The 21,781-nt window shown below is 38.8% G+C and overlaps 1 protein-coding gene across 1 annotated transcript in view; it reads left to right on the top strand.

The window, feature by feature from the left end:
* The window catches only part of atp10d (ATPase phospholipid transporting 10D), a 70,827-nt gene that overhangs the window by 5,125 nt on the left and 43,921 nt on the right, over positions 1-21,781 (top strand). Inside the window, exon 3 of the mRNA XM_030130780.1 lies at positions 2,318-2,512. Coding sequence (XP_029986640.1) covers positions 2,318-2,512 — 195 coding nt within the window. The remainder of the gene's footprint in view (positions 1-2,317; positions 2,513-21,781) is intronic.

Raw genomic sequence — 21,781 nt, 5'->3', positions numbered from 1 at the left:
GGGGTCACTGCAGGGGTCACTGCAGGGGTCACTGCTGGGTCACTGCAGGGGTCAGAGCCAGGGGGCACTGCTGGGGTCAGCTGTCTGGTAGTACAGATGGAGGGGATTGGAATGGAGTTTTTAATTTTTAATAAATAAATAAATTAATTAATTAATTAATGTATGTATGTACTTATTTGTATTAGTTTTTTTAATTTAATTTTTTATTTCTTTATTTATTTTTTAATGTATTTTTTTTAATTAAAGAAGTTTTTTTTAAAAAAATTTTCACCTGCAGGGTTCAGCCGTCTATTATTCCAGTTGGAGGGTATTTGAATTGAGTTTTTCTATTTATTTATTCATTATTTTATTTTATTTAATTTTTTAAGTTTATTTATTTTTAAATTTCTTTTTAAATTTTTTGTTTTTGTTTTTCACCTGCAGGGTTCAGCCGTCTATTATTCCAGTTGGAGGGTATTTGAATGGAGTTTTTCTAAATTGCTCATTTTAAAATCGTGCTAATGCCTCAACAGTGTCTGAACTGACACTGACAAGAGAACCCGACATAAAGAAATGCACCACATATTAAACAGATGAACTGACCTGTCTGCCCCTCCATCCATCTGTAATCACCAGCTTTTAATCACATTTAAACAGACTTTTGTCAAACCTATAGTTTATATTAACTACATTTTTGTTTTTAAAAAGTGACGACAGAGAATCTTTGGTCATTTACGAGTCTGCCTATAAACCTTTAGTTTTCCTTTGTTGATCTTTGTCATTTCAAATGTTCCAGTTCAGTTTGTAGCAGATGCAGGCAGATCTGTAGTAGACTGGTGCAGATGGGCTGGTCTTTCCAGGCTCCACTATGTCGTTTACTTTTTTCTTTCTTTTCTTTATTTATTTCAAACATGCAAAGAAACAAAATAAAACCAAACAAAATAAAACATTTAAATGAACAGAATCTTTCTTCAAGCACATACAAGTCTGAACTTTGCAAAAGGAGTAGGAAGAAGAAGTCTAAATGGTTGTAATCCTGTGTTCATGTGTTCATGTCAGTGCAGTCGTACAAACAGACTCAACAGTTCAACAGTTTTCTTCACTAATTCCAGCAGATTTATCAGTTCAACATCATCCAGAAACAAACAGGCCTCAGTGTCATTATTAAATACTGGACCTCTCAAGAATCAATTCTTAATATCTTTTTTAAACTGAATTCTGTTTGACATTTGTTTGATCTCCACACAGTTTTCCTCCACAGATGGTGATACACAAACTTTTTAACCTAGTGCGTACTTTATGAATCTTTAAATTTAATTTTACCCTTAAATCACAGACTCCGTCTCTTTCACAGAACATTTCTTAAATATTGTCCGGCAGTCAGTTGTTCTTTGCTTCATACATTATTTGAATAGTTTTGAATTCCACAAGGTCAATGAGTTGGACAGTTTTAGATAAAGGTTAAAATAGTGGATTTGTGTGTTCACCAAAACCAACATTGTGAACGATTCTTCTTGCTCTTTTTTGCAGCAGAAAACGTCTGTGTACTGAACTTGTATCTGTATTTCCCCATCCCTCCAAACAGTCACTTAAATAAGGTCAGATCAATGAATTCTACAGAATGTTCAGTGATTTCGGATCTAATCTCCCCTTTGCTCTGGCCAGGACTCAGATGCTTCTGGATCGTTTGTTTTCTACATGTTTTATGTGAGGTTTCAGCAAATTTGATCATCAGTTATCACTCCCACAAACTTGTTTTGATTCACCCTTTCTATGTCTACACCCTCTATTTGGACCTTTACCTCATTACTTGTTTCACATTTACGAAAAATCATGAATTTCGTTTTACACAGATTTATTGACAACTTATTTTTGTCAAACCATAACTTACTTTTATTTAGCTCTGAAGTGATTATGTCCACCAGTTGCTGTAAATCCTCACCGGTTCCCAGAATATTTGTGTCATCAGCATATAATATAAATTTCATGTGTTCCGACACTTTACATGTATCATTAAGGTCCCAACACTGACCCCTGGGGGACACCACAGACAATACCCAGACACTCAGATAGACCGTCTCCCATCATCACAAACTGTTTCCTGTTCTCCAAATAGCTTCTAACCCAATTCAGCACCACTCCCCTGATTCCATACTGTTCCAGTTTGTTGGTTAAAATGTCATGGTTTACAGTATCAAAGGCTTTTTTTTTAACTCAGTGAAAACTCCAACTGTGAATTTTTTATTGTCTATGGAATTTGTGATTCCTTCAGTGAGTTCAGTTAATGCTAGTGATGTCTGTTGTGTTTTATCTTATTGTGTCGTCTGTGTCCGTCCAGGGCTGCTAACCTCTACTTCCTGTTCCTGGCCTTACTCAACTGGGTTCCTGTGGTGGAGGCCTTTCAGAAGGAGATCACCATGATCCCTCTGCTGGTGGTTCTGACCGTTATCGCCATCAAAGACGCCTTAGAAGACTACAGACGCTACCTGTTCGACAAGAAGGTCAACAACAACACAGCACAAGTCTACTGCGGGTGAGACGAGCTGCACACTCACTGATGATGGAGAACAGGAGGTGTCAAACTCCTGTTAGTTCAGCTCCACATTCAGCTAAACATGATCTGAAGTGAAATAATATCATGAAATACAGAAATAATGTCAACTCCAAACTCTTCTCTGTTTTAGGGCAGTCTTTCTCAAATGGGGGTACATGTACCAAAGTTCTAATAGTTTGGGATTTTTCATTCTAATTTAGTTTGGACTTTTTTTTCTCTAATTCAGTTTGTTTTAATTTGTTTTTAGAGCAGGTTTGATAGTTCTTATTAGTTTTTTATTTCTTTGTAAATGCTTACTTTTAGTTTAGTTTAGGCTAATGTTATGAAAGGCTAATGTTATAAAAGGCTAATGTTATGAAAGGCTAATGTTATAAAAGGCTAATGCTATGAAAGGCTAATGTTATGAAAGGCTAATGTTATAAAAGGCTAATGTTATGAAAAGCTAATGTTATGAAAGGCTAATGTTATAAAAGGCTAATGCTATGAAAGGCTAATGTCATAAAAGGCTAATGTTATGAAAGGCTAATGTTATAAAAGGCTAATGTTATGAAAGGCTAATGTTATAAAAGGCTAATGTTATGAAAGGCTAATGATATGAAAGGCTAATGTTATGATAGACTAATGTTATAAAAGGCTAATGCTATGAAAGGCTAATGTTATAAAAGGCTAATGTCATGAAAGGCTAATGTTATGAAAGGCTAATGTTATAAAAGGCTAATGTTATGAAAGGCTAATGATATGAAAGGCTAATGTTATGATAGGCTAATGTTATAAAAGGCTAATGCTATGAAAGGCTAATGTTATAAAAGGCTAATGTCATGAAAGGCTAATGTTATGAAAGGCTAATGTTATAAAAGGCTAATGCTATGAAAGGCTAATGTCATAAAAGGCTAATGTTATAAAAGGCTAATGATATGAAAGGCTAATGTTATGAAAAAGTAGTGTTATTTAGTTTGGACTTTTTTTTCTCTAATTCAGTTTGTTTTAATTTGTTTTTAGAGCAGGTTTGATAGTTCTTATTAGTTTTTTATTTCTTTGTAAATGCTTACTTTTAGTTTAGTTTAGGCTAATGTTATGAAAGGCTAATGTTATAAAAGGCTAATGTTATGAAAGGCTAATGTTATAAAAGGCTAATGCTATGAAAGGCTAATGTTATGAAAGGCTAATGTTATAAAAGGCTAATGTCATGAAAAGCTAATGTTATGAAAGGCTAATGTTATAAAAGGCTAATGCTATGAAAGGCTAATGTCATAAAAGGCTAATGTTATGAAAGGCTAATGTTATAAAAGGCTAATGATATGAAAGGCTAATGTTATGAAAGGCTAATGTTATGAAAGGCTAATGTTATAAAAGGCTAATGCTATGAAAGGCTAATGTTATAAAAGGCTAATGTCATGAAAAGCTAATGTTATGAAAGGCTAATGTTATAAAAGGCTAATGCTATGAAAGGCTAATGTCATAAAAGGCTAATGTTATGAAAGGCTAATGTTATAAAAGGCTAATGTTATGAAAGGCTAATGTTATAAAAGGCTAATGTTATGAAAGGCTAATGTTATGAAAGGCTAATGTTATAAAAGGCTAATGTTATGAAAGGCTAATGTTATAAAAGGCTAATGTCATGAAAGGCTAATGTTATAAAAGGCTAATGCTATGAAAGGCTAATGTCATAAAAGGCTAATGTTATGAAAGGCTAATGTTATAAAAGGCTAATGTTATGAAAGGCTAATGTTATAAAAGGCTAATGTTATGAAAGGCTAATGATATGAAAGGCTAATGTTATGAAAGGCTAATGTCATAAAAGGCTAATGTTATAAAAGGCTAATTTTATGAAAGGCTAATGATATGAAAGGCTAATGTTATGAAAAAGTAATGTTATGAAAGGCTAATGTTATGAAAGGCTAATGTTATAAAAGGCTAATGCTATGAAAGGCTAATGTTATAAAAGCCTAATTTTATGAAAGGCTACTGATATGAAAGGCTAATGTTATGAAAAACTAATGTTATGAAAGGCAAATGTTATGAAAGGCTAATGTTATGAAAGGCTAATGTTATAAAAGGCTAATGCTATGAAAGCCTAATGTTATAAAAAGCTAATGTTATGAAAGGCTAATGTTATAAAAAGGCTAATGTTATGAAAGGCTAATGATATGAAAGGCTAATGTTATGAAAAACTAATGTTATGAAAGGCTAATGTTTTGAAAGGGTAATGTTTTGAAAGGCTAATGTTATGAAAGGCTAATGCTATGAAAGGCTAATGTTATAAAAGGCTAATGTTATGAAAGGCTAATGATATGAAAGGCCAATGTTATGAAAGGCTAATGTTATGAAAGGCTAACAATATGAAAGGCTAACGTTATGAAAGGCTAATGATATGAAAGGCTAATGTTATGAAAGGCTAATGCTATGAAAGGCTAACAATATGAAAGGCTAATGTTATGAAAGGCTAACGTTATGAAAGGCTAATGCTATGAAAGGCTAATACTATGAAAAGCTAATGTTATGAAAGGGTAATGCTATGAAAGGCTAATACTATGAAAGGCTAATGTTATGAAAGGCTAATGCTGTGAAAGACTAATGTTTTGAAAGGCTAATGTTATAAAAGGCTAATGCTATGAAAGGCTAATGTTATAAAAGGCTAATTTTATGAAAGGCTACTGATATGAAAGGCTAATGTTATGAAAAACTAATGTTATGAAAGGCAAATGTTATGAAAGGCTAATGTTATGAAAGGCTAATGTTATAAAAGGCTAATGCTATGAAAGCCTAATGTTATAAAAAGCTAATGTTATGAAAGGCTAATGATATGAAAAACTAATGTTATGAAAGGCTAATGTTTTGAAAGGGTAATGTTTTGAAAGGCTAATGTTATGAAAGGCTAATGCTATGAAAGGCTAATGTTATAAAAGGCTAATGTTATGAAAGGCTAATGATATGAAAGGCCAATGTTATGAAAGGCTAATGTTATGAAAGGCTAACAATATGAAAGGCTAACGTTATGAAAGGCTAATGTTATGAAAGGCTAATGATATGAAAGGCTAATGTTATGAAAGGCTAATGCTATGAAAGGCTAACAATATGAAAGGCTAATGTTATGAAAGGCTAACGTTATGAAAGGCTAATGCTATGAAAGGCTAATACTATGAAAGGCTAATGTTATGAAAGGCTAATGCTATGAAAGGCTAACAATATGAAAGGCTAATGTTATGAAAGGCTAACGTTATGAAAGGCTAATGCTATGAAAGGCTAATACTATGAAAGGCTAATGTTATGAAAGGCTAATGCTATGAAAGGCTAATACTATGAAAGGCTAATGTTATGAAAGGCTAATGCTATGAAAGGCTAATGCTATGAAAGGCTAATGCTATAAAAGACTAATGTTTTGAAAGGCTAATGCTATGAAAGGCTAATGCTATAAAAGACTAATGTTTTGAATGGCTAATGCTATGAAAGGCTAATATTTTGAAAGGCTAATGCTATGAAAGGCTAATATTTTGAAAGGCTAATGTTCTCCCATGTTTTCCTCCTGTTGAATCCATTTCCATTCCTGCAGCTGCTCGTGTTTCCAGTAAAATCTACAAACTGCTCCTGATCAAGTCATGACAATTTTAAAATAGTGAACAAATACTACTGATGGATTTTTGGGTAATCTAAATACACTAGTCTGACATGTCACTGTTTGTAAAACGGCGTTTTTCTGGACTTAAAAAAAAAAAAATAGAAGCCAAAAATTGAGCATACACCCACTTGTCCAGGACCAGTACATCACTGAGTGTCTCTGTTAGAGGTTCATACGTTCATGTGTTTTAGATGTGATGGTTCTCCATGCAGCGTCACACACACACAGACACACACACACACACACACACACACACACACACACACACAGGCTGGAAGGTAAACCACACACCTGTAGTTTGTGTGTGTGTCCAGTAGAGGGCCTCATCAGTCATAGATGGCTTTAGTGTCGGTCATATCCACCACCTGAACCACCTGAACGATGGTACATCAGTAACAGTGGAGTCACTACAGACAGTCTGACAGCAGAAACTCCAGTCTGACAGGTCCACACTGGCACTAACTACACTGTAAAAAAAAAAAAAACATAAAAAAACAATGTTATTCCGGCAACAGGGGTGCCAAAAAATACTGTAAAATAACAGAAAATATCCATCTCATAAAAATACGGTAATTTTCCATAATTCAAATACAGTTTTTTGCCCTAACTTTACATGATATTTTGCTTTTTTTTTTTTTTTTTACTTTTTAATGTTTGATAAAGAATATTTACATGTATTAAAACAATCCAATTCCCTATAAATATATATATAAATAATTTTCAGTGAGACTCAGTTGTCCAATCCACTGATAAAAACTGTATTTGGACAGTTTATCAGTGCTTACACATGTTATACATTCACAAAAATACATTTATTCAACATTTGTGTTGTGAAACCTCCTGTAATTACACAAGATATTTGTCAATTAACAAACAAGTCTGGTTCAACTGACAGAACAAATACTTCTGTTACTGTTAACTGTCAGGAATTTTATCTGGTTTTATTTATTTCTTTTTTTTTTTTACAGTATTAAACTTTAAATTAACAGTTTAATGTCATAAATAGAAAATAAATATTTGTGAAATTATGATACATTTGCAAATGTATTTTAACTGTATGTTTCTGTGAAAAAAAAAAAAAAAATTCTTTTAAAAAACGGAAATTTTATGGTTATTCACAGTTACAGTTTTTTTTCGTGTTATTTTACAGTTGACGTGTAAAATCACAGTCTATTTTTTTCATTTCATTGATATTTTCCTGTATCCTAAAAATACAGAAAAAATCTGTAAAATAAATGGAAAAAATTCCTTTAAATTACAGATTTTTTTTTACAGTGTAGTCACTCCATACAGTCTGACAGGTCCACACTGGCACTAATAAAGGGGGTTTCTGTCCAAAATCAACCAGGATTTTATACACATTTTCAGAAAATGTAAAATTTTTCTATAGTTTAATCTCCATCTTTTATTGAAATGTCCACATATATTATTGATTAAATTAATTCCAACTGTGCTTAATTTATACTTACCTTTTATTTATCCACCCATTGTTCCCTCTCCTTTGCAAAAAAACCCTCTTTTTTTCTGCAAATTGAAAATACTAATTCAACCAGCTGGTCAGAAACACACTTATAAAAGCTAATGTGCTGGTATTTGCAAAGAAAAGCCTCTGGTGTGGATAACTAAGACTCATCTGTGATCACTATTATGTTCGTCCTTTAGTTTGGTTGTTGTTTACACGACTCAACACTGACAACACTGGTCAGGCTGATAAATCTGAGACTGACTTGCTTAATTGATTTAACTAAAACACTTATTTACAGTGATGAAAGTGTTCCGGTTTTTGCTGGAAATCTGTTTTTTTTTTTCCGAAAACTGAGCATATGTTCCAGTAAATTAAATGTGTCCGGATCATTTCCGTCTGGTTTGGCAACATTTCAGCCGGAAAATTACGCATAAATTGCTCCAAAAAATGTAAATTCTGTTTATGTGGGTCTGTCTCATGGGCGCGGCCATATTGCTTTCTTCTTCGTTCGTCTCGACCAGTGAGATGCTCGTTTACAACATGGAACTTGTATCGATGGCTCTGATTGGTCCGTCGATGACATGTGGTCTGTTTGGCATCTCTGGAGACAAGATGGTGGATTCGCTTTGAGTATTTTAGCGCCAGTGTATTTGGTGTAAATATTCTGTGAAATCATGTCAGGAGTCATCGTACTTCAGCGTGGGGACAAAATATAGGAGTGAATGCTTTTATCTCCAGACATCCGATGGACAATACAACCGTAAATAAAAGAAGAGACAGGAGATGAAAGCAGAAAAGAGCAACAAGCTTGGTATCACAGCCTCTAACAATGTGAAAGCCAAAAGAGTTAGCATTCATCATGTGACCAAACAGGTGAAGAGGAAAATCCAGAAACATATTAGCTCCAAACTAGCACAGAAACGTCAACGGAAGAAAGAACTGGTAAGTGTTAGTCAGTGAACAGTGTGTATGTGACACACTGGTGTGTGTTGTGCAGCAGAACAGAAGTATTCTAATGATGGATATACTAGGGTGGTCCAACAGTCCTGGTCAAAAATACACTTTCAGATCACCTCAGTTCCAACCCTGCATCAGGTTTATTCATTCAAAGATGATTTAGGAAAAAATTTAGAAGAAAAAGCAGATGTTTTAGAGATTGCACATGTAGCTGGAAGTTTCCTGTAAATGGACTAACTGTTCATTTTCAGCACAGACGAGCTGAGCTGTAAGAGAAGAGCAGGACTATCAGAACCAAGGTCTGAGGGATTCAGCTGGAAATATATGGATGAAGTAACTCCGCCCACATCTGTGGAACTGGAGTAAATATATGGATGAAGTAACTCCGCCCACATCTGTGGAACTGGAGTAAATATATGGATGAAGTAAGACCGCCCACATCTGTGGAACTGGAGTAAATATATGGATGAAGTAACTCCGCCCACATCTGTGGTACTGGAGTAAATATATGGATGAAGTAACTCCGCCCACATCTGTGGAACTGGAGTAAATATATGGATGAAGTAACTCCGCCCACATCTGTGGAACTGGAGTAAATATATGGATGAAGTAACTCCGCCCACATCTGTGGAACTGGAGTAAATATATGGATGAAGTAAGACCGCCCACATCTGTGGAACTGGAGTAAATATATGGATGAAGTAACTCCGCCCACATCTGTGGAACTGGAGTAAATATATGGATGAAGTAACTCCGCCCACATCTGTGGAACTGGAGTAAATATATGGATGAAGTAACTCCGCCCACATCTGTGGAACTGGAGTAAATATATGGATGAAGTAACTCCGCCCACATCTGTGGAACTGGAGTAAATATATGGATGAAGTAACTCCGCCCACATCTGTGGAACTGGAGTAAATATATGGATGAAGTAACCCCGCCCACATCTGTGGAACTGGAGTAAATATATGGATGAAGTAACTCCGCCCACATCTGTGGTACTGGAGTAAATATATGGATGAAGTAACTCCGCCCACATCTGTGGCACTGGAGTAAATATATGGATGAAGTAACTCCGCCCACATCTGTGGAACTGGAGTAAATATATGGATGAAGTAACTCCGCCCACATCTGTGGAACTGGAGTAAATATATGGATGAAGTAACCCCGCCCACATCTGTGGAACTGGAGTAAATATATGGATGAAGTAACTCCGCCCACATCTGTGGAACTGGAGTAAATATATGGATGAAGTAACTCCGCCCACATCTGTGGTACTGGAGTAAATATATGGATGAAGTAACTCCGCCCACATCTGTGGAACTGGAGTAAATATATGGATGAAGTAACTCCGCCCACATCTGTGGAACTGGAGTAAATATATGGATGAAGTAAGACCGCCCACATCTGTGGAACTGGAGTAAATATATGGATGAAGTAACTCCGCCCACATCTGTGGAACTGGAGTAAATATATGGATGAAGTAACTCCGCCCACATCTGTGGAACTGGAGTAAATATATGGATGAAGTAAGACCGCCCACATCTGTGGAACTGGAGTAAATATATGGATGAAGTAACTCCGCCCACATCTGTGGAACTGGAGTAAATATATGGATGAAGTAACTCCGCCCACATCTGTGGAACTGGAGTAAATATATGGATGAAGTAAGACCGCCCACATCTGTGGAACTGGAGTAAATATATGGATGAAGTAACTCCGCCCACATCTGTGGTACTGGAGTAAATATATGGATGAAGTAACTCCGCCCACATCTGTGGTACTGGAGTAAATATATGGATGCAGTAACTCCGCCCACATCTGTGGTACTGGAGTAAATATATGGATGAAGTAACTCCGCCCACATCTGTGGAACTGGAGTAAATATATGGATGAAGTAACTCCGCCCACATCTGTGGAACTGGAGTAAATATATGGATGAAGTAACTCCGCCCACATCTGTGGTACTGGAGTAAATATATGGATGAAGTAACTCCGCCCACATCTGTGGTACTGGAGTAAATATATGGATGAAGTAACTCCGCCCACATCTGTGGAACTGGAGTAAATATATGGATGAAGTAACTCCGCCCACATCTGTGGAACTGGAGTAAATATATGGATGAAGTAAGACCGCCCACATCTGTGGAACTGGAGTAAATATATGGATGAAGTAACTCCGCCCACATCTGTGGTACTGGAGTAAATATATGGATGAAGTAACTCCGCCCACATCTGTGGTACTGGAGTAAATATATGGATGAAGTAACTCCGCCCACATCTGTGGAACTGGAGTAAATATATGGATGAAGTAACTCCGCCCACATCTGTGGTACTGGAGTAAATATATGGATGAAGTAAGACCGCCCACATCTGTGGAACTGGAGTAAATATATGGATGAAGTAACTCCGCCCACATCTGTGGTACTGGAGTAAATATATGGATGAAGTAACTCCGCCCACATCTGTGGTACTGGAGTAAATATATGGATGCAGTAACTCCGCCCACATCTGTGGTACTGGAGTAAATATATGGATGAAGTAACTCCGCCCACATCTGTGGAACTGGAGTAAATATATGGATGAAGTAACTCCGCCCACATCTGTGGAACTGGAGTAAATATATGGATGAAGTAACTCCGCCCACATCTGTGGTACTGGAGTAAATATATGGATGAAGTAACTCCGCCCACATCTGTGGTACTGGAGTAAATATATGGATGAAGTAACTCCGCCCACATCTGTGGAACTGGAGTAAATATATGGATGAAGTAACTCCGCCCACATCTGTGGAACTGGAGTAAATATATGGATGAAGTAAGACCGCCCACATCTGTGGAACTGGAGTAAATATATGGATGAAGTAACTCCGCCCACATCTGTGGAACTGGAGTAAATATATGGATGAAGTAAGACCGCCCACATCTGTGGAACTGGAGTAAATATATGGATGAAGTAACTCCGCCCACATCTGTGGAACTGGAGTAAATATATGGATGAAGTAACTCCGCCCACATCTGTGGAACTGGAGTAAATATATGGATGAAGTAAGACCGCCCACATCTGTGGAACTGGAGTAAATATATGGATGAAGTAACTCCGCCCACATCTGTGGAACTGGAGTAAATATATGGATGAAGTAACTCCGCCCACATCTGTGGAACTGGAGTAAATATATGGATGAAGTAAGACTGCCCACATCTGTGGAACTGGAGTAAATATATGGATGAAGTAACTCCGCCCACATCTGTGGAACTGGAGTAAATATATGGATGAAGTAAGACCGCCCACATCTGTGGTACTGGAGTAAATATATGGATGAAGTAACTCCGCCCACATCTGTGGAACTGGAGTAAATATATGGATGAAGTAAGACCGCCCACATCTGTGGAACTGGAGTAAATATATGGATGAAGTAACTCCGCCCACATCTGTGGAACTGGAGTAAATATATGGATGAAGTAACTCCGCCCACATCTGTGGAACTGGAGTAAATATATGGATGAAGTAAGACCGCCCACATCTGTGGAACTGGAGTAAATATATGGATGAAGTAACTCCGCCCACATCTGTGGAACTGGAGTAAATATATGGATGAAGTAACTCCGCCCACATCTGTGGAACTGGAGTAAATATATGGATGAAGTAACCCCGCCCACATCTGTGGAACTGGAGTAAATATATGGATGAAGTAACTCCACCCACATCTGTGGAACTGGAGTAAATATATGGATGAAGTAACTCCGCCCACATCTGTGGAACTGGAGTAAATATATGGATGAAGTAACTCCGCCCACATCTGTGGTACTGGAGTAAATATATGGATGAAGTAACTCCGCCCACATCTGTGGTACTGGAGTAAATATATGGATGAAGTAACTCCGCCCACATCTGTGGAACTGGAGTAAATACATGGATGAAGTAACTCCGCCCACATCTGTGGTACTGGAGTGTAGAACTGGTTGTGGTCCATTCTGTGACTCCAGTGTGACACCAGAGCAGAAGCAGCTGATGGTGGACACCATGATGTTAAATGCAGGTTCTTTGGTTCCTCTAAAGCGTTGGGATGTCCTTCATCCATCAGATTGTGAAGGGAAGCAGATCAGGGCTTTTGTCTCCACCAGCACCATGCGTTTGTTTGAACCTTTGGATCTGCCACAAACATTCTGAACAGTTCCTCCAGTAGACTGGGCTGATGATGCAGACTTTCAGAAGGAGGAGAAAACTGGGCATTCCACTAAAGCTGTCAATGATGTCACTGACAGAGGGGCGGAGCTTATTCCAGACTTCAACTGTAGCCGAACAACAAATGCAGATCACAAACAGTACTGGCAACAAGTTGTCAAAGAACACAGGAACATTTTTGGTCATTTCATTAAACCAACAGTGGTTGTTGGACTTTCTAAGGAACATTTTTATGTGAGTGTCAGTTTGATTTGGAGAAGAAAATGACAGATTCTTCTAATCTGCCTTATCCATTTGGATAGTTCTGTTAGAGTATATACAGACATCTGCACCTGTCTGGGACACCTCTGAATAGTAAATTTGCATAAAATTTGGACCGAAGTAATTTGGCCAGATATGGAACCAAATGCAGGGTTCAAATCCAGAGGATCTGAAAACTAATTGTTTTGGACCACCCTAGTATATATGATATATGAGCATGGTGAGATAAATGGACAAAAGACAGGAGTCCACTGGTGACTGTTGTCCTGTAGTGTAGTAGTTAGTGACAGATGGAAGGCCTGGAGATTCCACATCTGAACATTAGATTAAATCAGATTTCTGTTCTGGATGAGCCTCTTTTCTCATGTTTCTAACAGACCAGTGTTTTTTACCACAGATACTGAATCTGTTCATAATCTACCCATGACAATGTGTGAAGGACATCAGGAAGAGAATTAGTGGAACAGAATGTTTAAGGACAGATATCCAGATTTGGTCAACTGTTTGACCATATTCCTGTGTGACATGTATTTTTTCATTCAGGTTTTTACTCCCACAGTGCACCAGAATGCACCTAAGAGCATGCAGAATGAATGCTCAGAAAAGTTCAGTTTTTTTTCTTCCCTCACTTCCATCACCGTATTTACAGTGAAACCTGTCTAGTGTTTATTATCACTAAAACTCTCAAACATGTCGCTGTCAACTCTCTTGTATGACTTCATTAATATTTAACACATCAGTGCTGGTAATAATACAAAAGCAAGTAGTTCCAGGAACAACAAGCCCCGCCCCTCGCATGTATTGTATTTTATTTGGTCATGGATCCAGCTGATGTCATATCATATCTATATATGAACCAAGTTTGAAGGAAACTGAAACAAAACTGATGTTTTTATAGACATTTGAAATTTCACCCATTATAAGTTAATGGGAGGAAAAAAAGATTTGAAAAATTCATTAAAAATTTGAACTTTGACCTAGTTTTCACAAAATGTAATGGTGTCTATAAACCCAATGTGGTCTGAATTCAACCACTGGTTTTGCTGGGAGGGGGGGGGGGGGGGGGGCATGACTGCTTTTCAAACCTGCTCATACAATCAGTCTCACAACAGCTCTGCCCCATTTTTTTATTCAGTATTGTTCTTCAGTTTAGACAGTATTGAAGCCAACGCTGTCACTCATCTCCCTCTGTCTGACACTCAGTGGGCGGAACCGCCGTAACTTCCGCTAGCGCTGACGTCACGTGCAGACCCTCTATTGACAAACAATCAGATGGCGTTGAATAACACATGAAAGGTTGGAAATGCGTATGTATAACACACTAAATACATAAGAACTAGGGCTGGGTGTCATGGCCAATTTCCATAATCGATTCGATTTCGATTCATAAGGTTCTGAAGCACTTAATCACGATTCAATTCAATTCAATCCAGTATCGATTCAATTCAGTATTAATTAATTGATTCAGATTAATTTAGTGATACCAAAGTACCAAGGTCAAGGTAAACTTTATTCTCCCCGAGGGGCAATTTATTCTACAGCCAGCAGTATCACACGGACAACAAACCAACAATAAATACAATAAATAGTCCATTAAAGACAAAAGCACCAACATCACAAAGAACTATTCAGCAGAACAGAGGAACTGGAACCAAAGAATTCCACATCCTATTAGTCCTGCATTTAGGAACACGGTCTCTGCAACCTGATGGAAGCAACCTGAACTCATAAAGTACAATTTTGAGTTGTAACCTGATTATTTGAGTACTGCAGTCATGCAACACATCAATACTGGGATCAGTATTTATATTAGAAAAGAAATAAATCTGACATTTCAGCAGAAGTAGATGAATCTGCTCTGAAATAATGAACATGTCCACGCTTCTACAGTGGATCAGAACAGAGTTCTTCTTCATCTTTATTCTGTTTTATGGCTGGTGTCTTCTACTCACTGGGGGGTGCACTCTGTGATTGTTGGTTGGGGAGCTGAGGGGGTGGCGTAGCGGTCGGACATTGTTGCTTTCCTCTTCCTCTAACTCCATACACATCCATAGGTGATAGTCTGGATCCAAGTTATTATTCCCAGAACCACCAGCTTCTGTGACTCTCCTCGTAGAACCTCCAGTTCCTTCACACTGTGGGTTCAGTTGGAGGACAGGAGGAGCTCCAGCTCAGGGCTTTTCTCCACCCTTCCTCCACGTCTTTTCCGTGTCAGAGCCGTCGTGAACGAGACCAAGATGTCCCGTCTTCCTCAGAGGTTCACAAGATGGAGCTGGTCGCGCTTCCATGTACTCCTGGTCCTGCTCTGAAGAATCAATCTCATCCACTATGAATCGATTACACAAAATTAAAACAAAATTAATCTAAGATCGATTAAATCGATTTTTTTACCCAGCCTTAATAAGAACATGCGTGATGTCTAACACTGTGTCATGAGCTCAATGTCTACTAAAGGCAGTGTTTGAAGTGTTCTAGTCCTGGTTGAAGTGTTCTAGTCCTGGTTGAAGTGTTCTAGTCCTGGTTGAAGTGTTCTAGTCCTGGTTGAAGTGCTCTAGTCCTTGTTGAAGTGTTCTAGTCCTGGTTGAAGTGTTCTAGTCTTGGTTGAAGTGCTCTAGTCCTGGTTGAAGTGCTCTAGTCCTGGTTGAAGTGCTCTAGTCCTGGTTGAAGTGTTCTAGTCCTGGTTGAAGTGTTCTAGTCCTGGTTGAAGTGCTCTAGTCCTGGTTGAAGTGCTCTAGTCCTGGTTGAAGTGCTCTAGTCCTGGTTGAAGTGTTCTAGTCCTGGTTGAAGTGCTCTAGTCCTGGTTGAAGTGCTCTAGTCCTGGTTGAAGTGTTCTAGTCCTGGTTGAAGTGCTCTAGTCCTGGTTGAAGTGCTCTAGTCCTAGTTGAAGTGTTCTAGGCCTGGTTGAAGTGCTCTAGTCCTGGTTGATGTGCTCTAGTTCTGGTTGAAGTGCTCTAGTCCTGGTTGAAGTGCTCTAGTCCTGGTTGAAGTGTTCTAGTCCTGGTTGAAGTGTTCTAGTCCTGGTTGATGTGCTCTAGTCCTGGTTGAAGTGCTCTAGTCCTGGTTGAAGTGCTCTAGTCCTGGTGCTTGACCCTCCTTCGTCAGATCAAACATGTGTTGTGACTCAGCTTTAAAAAACCTGGACCTTGAGTCGGTTTATGGCCCTTTGGAGGAGTGGCGGTGAATTCCGTCACAGAGGTAGTTCACTGTTCCTTCATCCGTCCATCCAGCTGCGACCTCACCTGCCATGCACTGAGTTTTACCGAGAAGACGAACATATTCTACCGTCTGTGACCAGAAGATGACATCTGGACTATAACTGTTAGACAAATGAAGGTGTGAGGACCAGGACCAGGACGTAGACCGGACTCTGCTGGACTCATGTGGACCCTGGAGCGTCGACCCGTTGGACAGTCGACCAAAGAAGATCGTAAAGGGAGGAAGAGGACCGTGGTGTGTTCTTTGTCTGATGACGAAGACCTGAAGGAAGTCCTGAGGTCGTACAAAACCAACCAGATCTGCACCACCAAGTACACCCTCCTGTCCTTTATCCCCAAGAACCTGTTCGAGCAGCTTCACCGCTTCGCCAATGTTTACTTCATCTTCCTGGCGGCGCTGAATTTTGTTCCCGTGGTGGAGGCGTTTGTTCCGCAGGTGGCGGTCATTCCCATCATCCTGGTGCTGTCGGTGACGGCCGTCAAAGACGTCTGGGAGGATTATCGCAGGTTTAAGTCCGATCATCTCGTCAACAGGCTCCTGTGTTGTGTTTACTGCAGGTATGTTCCACTAAAGGGCTTTTGTGATGTTATTTTGTAGATGTTCAGCTTCCTGGAGGACAGTGGTTCACTTAGTTGTGTACAGACGTCTATAAAATATGTATGTATGATGTGTTCCTGCCTTAAACAGATCCAAAGTATTTGTCAAAAACCACAGGTCCAGTCGTATGAAGTCCAGACCGTCTGTGTGGGAGTCCCACCACAGGAACATTCTAAAAACACTTTGTGTCATGTCATAATAAAGTCCTGACTCTTCAGTGTCAGAATCTGCTCCATGTCGTGGTCCACTTCCTCTAATCCTCTGCTTCTGCCTCTGCTTCAGCCTCTGCCTGGAAAAGGTAATTAGAGTAAATGATTAACCACTGGATCCACACAGAAGACTGGAACAGCTGTTCAACAGGTTTAGAATCAGGGCTTTTATTTGTCTATGTCACCAATAAAACACTCATGACATCAGTGACTCTGAGGTCCAATCCCAGTAGTTCACCCGCTGGCTCCTCCCCCTTGGCCCCTCCCCCTTTAACCCCAGTTCTAACCAAGGTTCTAATAGTTTTGGATTTTTCATTATAGTTCAGTTGTTTTTATTTTTGACTTTTTTCTCTAATTCAGTTTGTTTCAATTACTTTTTAGAACAGGTTTGATAGTTTTTATTAGTTTTCTTTTTTTTCCCCAAATGCTTAGGGTTTTTTTGTGATTTTTAAAAGTAATTTTTAGGTGGTTTTTTGTCATTTCTAGGTGATTTTTAGGTGGGATTTTTTTGTTAACTTTTGGGTGATTTTAGGTGGGGTTTTTTTTTGTTAATTTTAGGTGATTTTTAGGTGGTTTTTGGGTGTTTGTGTGTGGTTTTTGGTGATTTTTAGGTTGTTTTTAGGTAATTTTTAGGTGTTTTTTTCTTTTATTAATGTTTGGGTGATTTTTAGGTGTTTTTTTTTTTTATTTAGTTCTGACTTTTTTTCCTCTAATTCAGTTAGTTTTAAGTAATTTTTAGAGCAGGTTTACCAGTTTTTGTTAGTTTTCATTTTTTTTCTAAATGCTTAGTTTTAGTATGAATTGTAGTTCAGTTGTAGTTCAGTTGTAGTTCAGTTGTAGTTCAGTTGTAGTTCAGTTGTAGTTCAGTGGTCTCTTTTCTCTTCTTCTCTGTGCTCCTATTCAAATCAATCCCAGACAGGACTCTGCTGCTTTAGTCTCCATGTTTCCAGGTAGAGTGGGGACCAGAAGACGACTGGAAACCACAAGTGAACACAAGTGACGGAGCAAAAAGTGTCGTATGGTTCCGCTAGTGTGGATCTATACTGTTATTTACTTGTACTTTTATTATGTCATTATTTAGCCATATTCTACTACATGTGAACTTTGGACACACTTATACTCTGTATAAAGTTCGTACAAGCTGTGAGAAATAATCTTAGTGTGTCGAGGCCTTCTAAGGATACAGCGGCGCCAACTGAGCCATGGATTTATCTACAATTTACATAAACACATATGTGTAACAACTCTGAAGTAACCATAAAAACACCGGTCGCTAAATGCAACTGGTATTCAGACACCGACAGTCTGTCAGTATGTCTGTTTACCCTGTGTACGCCAAATACATCCTGGTTTCACATTGTCTTTGTGAAAAGAATGATGACAATAGTTAAAATTGCTAGAGCGACATAAATCAATTTCATATGAATCCGACATTGACAAAGACGAAAACGAAGGGAATTTTATCCACACTGTAAAAAAAAAAAAAAGAAAGAAACGTAAAAAAACGGTATTATTCCAGCAGCAGGGGTGCTGAAAAAATACTGTAAAATAACCATCTCATAAAAATACGGTAATTTTCCATAATTCAAATACAGTTTTTTGCCCTAACTTTACATGATATTTTGCATATTTTTTTTTAACTTTTTAATGTTTAATAAAGAATATTTACATGTATTAAAACAATCCAATTCCCTATAAATATATATATATATAAATAATTTTCAGTGAGACTCAGTTGTCCAATCCACTGATAAAAACTGTATTTGGACAGTTTATCAGTGCTTATACATGTTATACATTCACAAAAATACATTTATTCAACATGTTTGTCGTGAAACCTTCTGTAATTACACAAGATATTTGTCAATTAACAAACAAGTCTGGTTCAACTGACAGAACTAATACTTCTGTTACTGTTAACTGTCAGGAATTTTATCTGGTTTTATTTATTTATTTATTTATTTATTTTACAGTATTAAACTTTAAATTAACAGTTTAATCTCATGAATAGAAATACACATTTGTGAAATTATGATACATTTGCAAATGTATTTTAACTGTATTTTTCTGTGAAAAAAGAAAAAAAAAAATTTTATAAAATGTAAATTTTATGGTTATTCACAGTTACAGATTTTTCTTTTTACATGCATTAGCTATTTCTGGAGTTATCCATGGCTTATCTTGTCTGGTTTTATATTTGCTATAAGATGTTTTTAGTGGGCAGTGTTGATCATATAATTTCCTTCCATTGGACAGAGTCAGGGTCAGCTGTGGCGTAGACTTCCTTCCATGTCTGAGCGCTCAGGTCAGCTTTGAGGGCAGTGATAGCTTCTGGTGTCCTACATCTCATTCATTTAGGAGTGTGTGTTTTTATTTTTTGGTTCCTTTGAAGGAGTTGGTGAAAGACAGCCAAAACAGGGAGATGGTCACTAATGTGACTGATGAGTAACCCAGCTGTTAGGTCACTTCCTAGAACATTTGTGAATATGTTGTCTGTTAGTGTGGCTGTGTTAGCTGTTATTCTACTGGGTTTGACAATAAGTGGGAACAAGTCATTACTGTACAGAGCTGTGAGGAGGTCTGCTGTTTTCATATTGTTTTGGGGGTTTAACAGATTAATACTGAAGTCACCACACACAATAAGTGCTTTGTTTGTATGACCAAACAGACTCTCTACTTTCTCATTAAATGTATGAAGGCATGTGCCAGGTGTTCTGTCCGCACAAGTTACAGTTATATTTTTACAACTTCAATAACAGTTTCAACAGTGGCTCATTCCAGGACCCCGTTAATGGTGGTCGTCTGGTTTTTAATTGTATGACTTCTCAAATCTGAATTGACACATAGAGCGACCCCCCCACCTTTTGTATTGTTCCTGTTTTGTGTAAATAGGGTGTATCCTTGGAGTTCGACATCACAGCCTTTTTCTGTATCTAACCAAGTTTCAGACACTGCAGTGACCTTAAAGTTATGAAACTGTTCCAGATATTCTTGGATATTGTTGAAGTTTTTGTACAGACTTCTACTATTGAAGTGTATCAGTGAAAAGGTTCCTTCCATTTGGACACATTTAAATTGTTCATCTGTATAATATTTACAGTTACTAACAGTACCGTGTGAGTGATAATTATCAGGATCTATATTTTCACCAAACTCATTGTTTTTGTTCTCTAGGGAGTCGTATGTGTTTAAGTCTGGATTGGGATGTTCATATTTCAGTAGTTCACTTGTACTGAGAGTATTTATATAGTTTGGAGTACATTCTAATTCATTATCATCAGAATTTGTAAATGCTAACATAAACTCATCCTCAACCATTAGGTGTAATTATTAGTCTCTGGTGTATGGACCTACAGTGTGGTACATCCTCTGGTGTATGGTCCGACAGTGTGGTGCATCTTCTGGTGTATGGACCTACAGTGTGGTACGTCCTCTGGTGTATGGACCTACAGTGTGGTGCATCCTCTGGTGTATGGACCTACAGTGTGGTACATCCTCTGGTGTATGGACCTACAGTGTGGTACGTCCTCTGGTGTATGGACCTACAGTGTGGTGCGTCCTCTGGTGTATGGACCTACAGTGTGGTACGTCCTCTGGTGTATGGACCTACAGTGTGGTACGTCCTCTGGTGTATGGACCTACAGTGTGGTGCGTCCTCTGGTGTATGGACCTACAGTGTGGTGCGTCCTCTGGTGTATGGACCTACAGTGTGGTACATCCTCTGGTGTATGGACCTACAGTGTGGTACATCCTCTGGTGTATGGTCCGACAGTGTGGTGCATCCTCTGGTGTATGGTCCTACAGTGTGGTTTGTCCTCTGGTGTATGGTCCTACAGTGTGGTACATCCTCTGGTGTATGGACCTACAGTGTGGTGCGTCCTCTGGTGTATGGTCCTACAGTGTGGTGCGTCCTCTGGTGTATGGACCTACAGTGTGGTACATCCTCTGGTGTATGGACCTACAGTGTGATGCGTCCTCTGGTGTATGGTCCTACAGTGTGGTGCGTCCTCTGGTGTATGGACCTACAGTGTGGTACATCCTCTGGTGTATGGACCTACAGTGTGGTACATCCTCTGGTGTATGGTCCGACAGTGTGGTGCATCCTCTGGTGTATGGTTCTACAGTGTGGTTTGTCCTCTGGTGTATGGTCCTACAGTGTGGTACATCCTCTGGTGTATGGTCCTACAGTGTGGTGCGTCCTCTGGTGTATGGTCCTACAGTGTGGTGCGTCCTCTGGTGTATGGTCCGACAGTGTGGTGCGTCCTCTGGTGTATTTTCCTACAGTGTGGTGCATCCTCTGGTGTATGGTCCTACAGTGTGGTGCGTCCTCTGGTGTATGGACCTACAGTATGGTACATCCTCTGGTGTATGGACCTACAGTGTGGTACATCCTCTGGTGTATGGACCTACAGTGTGGTACATCCTCTGGTGTATGGTCCGACAGTGTGGTGCATCCTCTGGTGTATGGGCTGACAGTGTGGTGCATCCTCTGGTGTATTTTCCTACAGTGTGGTTTGTCCTCTGGTGTATGGTCCTACAGTGTGGTGCGTCCTCTGGTGTATGGTCCAACAGTGTGGTGCATCCTCTGGTGTATTTTCCTACAGTGTGGTGCGTCCTCTGGTGTATGGTCCTGTAGTGTGGTGCATCCTCTGGTGTATGGTCCTACAGTGTGGTGCGTCCTCTGCTGTATGGTCCTACAGTGTGGTTTGTCCTCTGGTGTATGGTCCTACAGTGTGGTGCGT

Source organism: Sphaeramia orbicularis, unplaced genomic scaffold (assembly GCF_902148855.1).
Source record: "Sphaeramia orbicularis unplaced genomic scaffold, fSphaOr1.1, whole genome shotgun sequence".
Classification (NCBI taxonomy): Eukaryota; Metazoa; Chordata; class Actinopteri; order Kurtiformes; family Apogonidae; genus Sphaeramia; species Sphaeramia orbicularis.
This window is presented reverse-complemented; position numbering and strand designations above follow the sequence as displayed.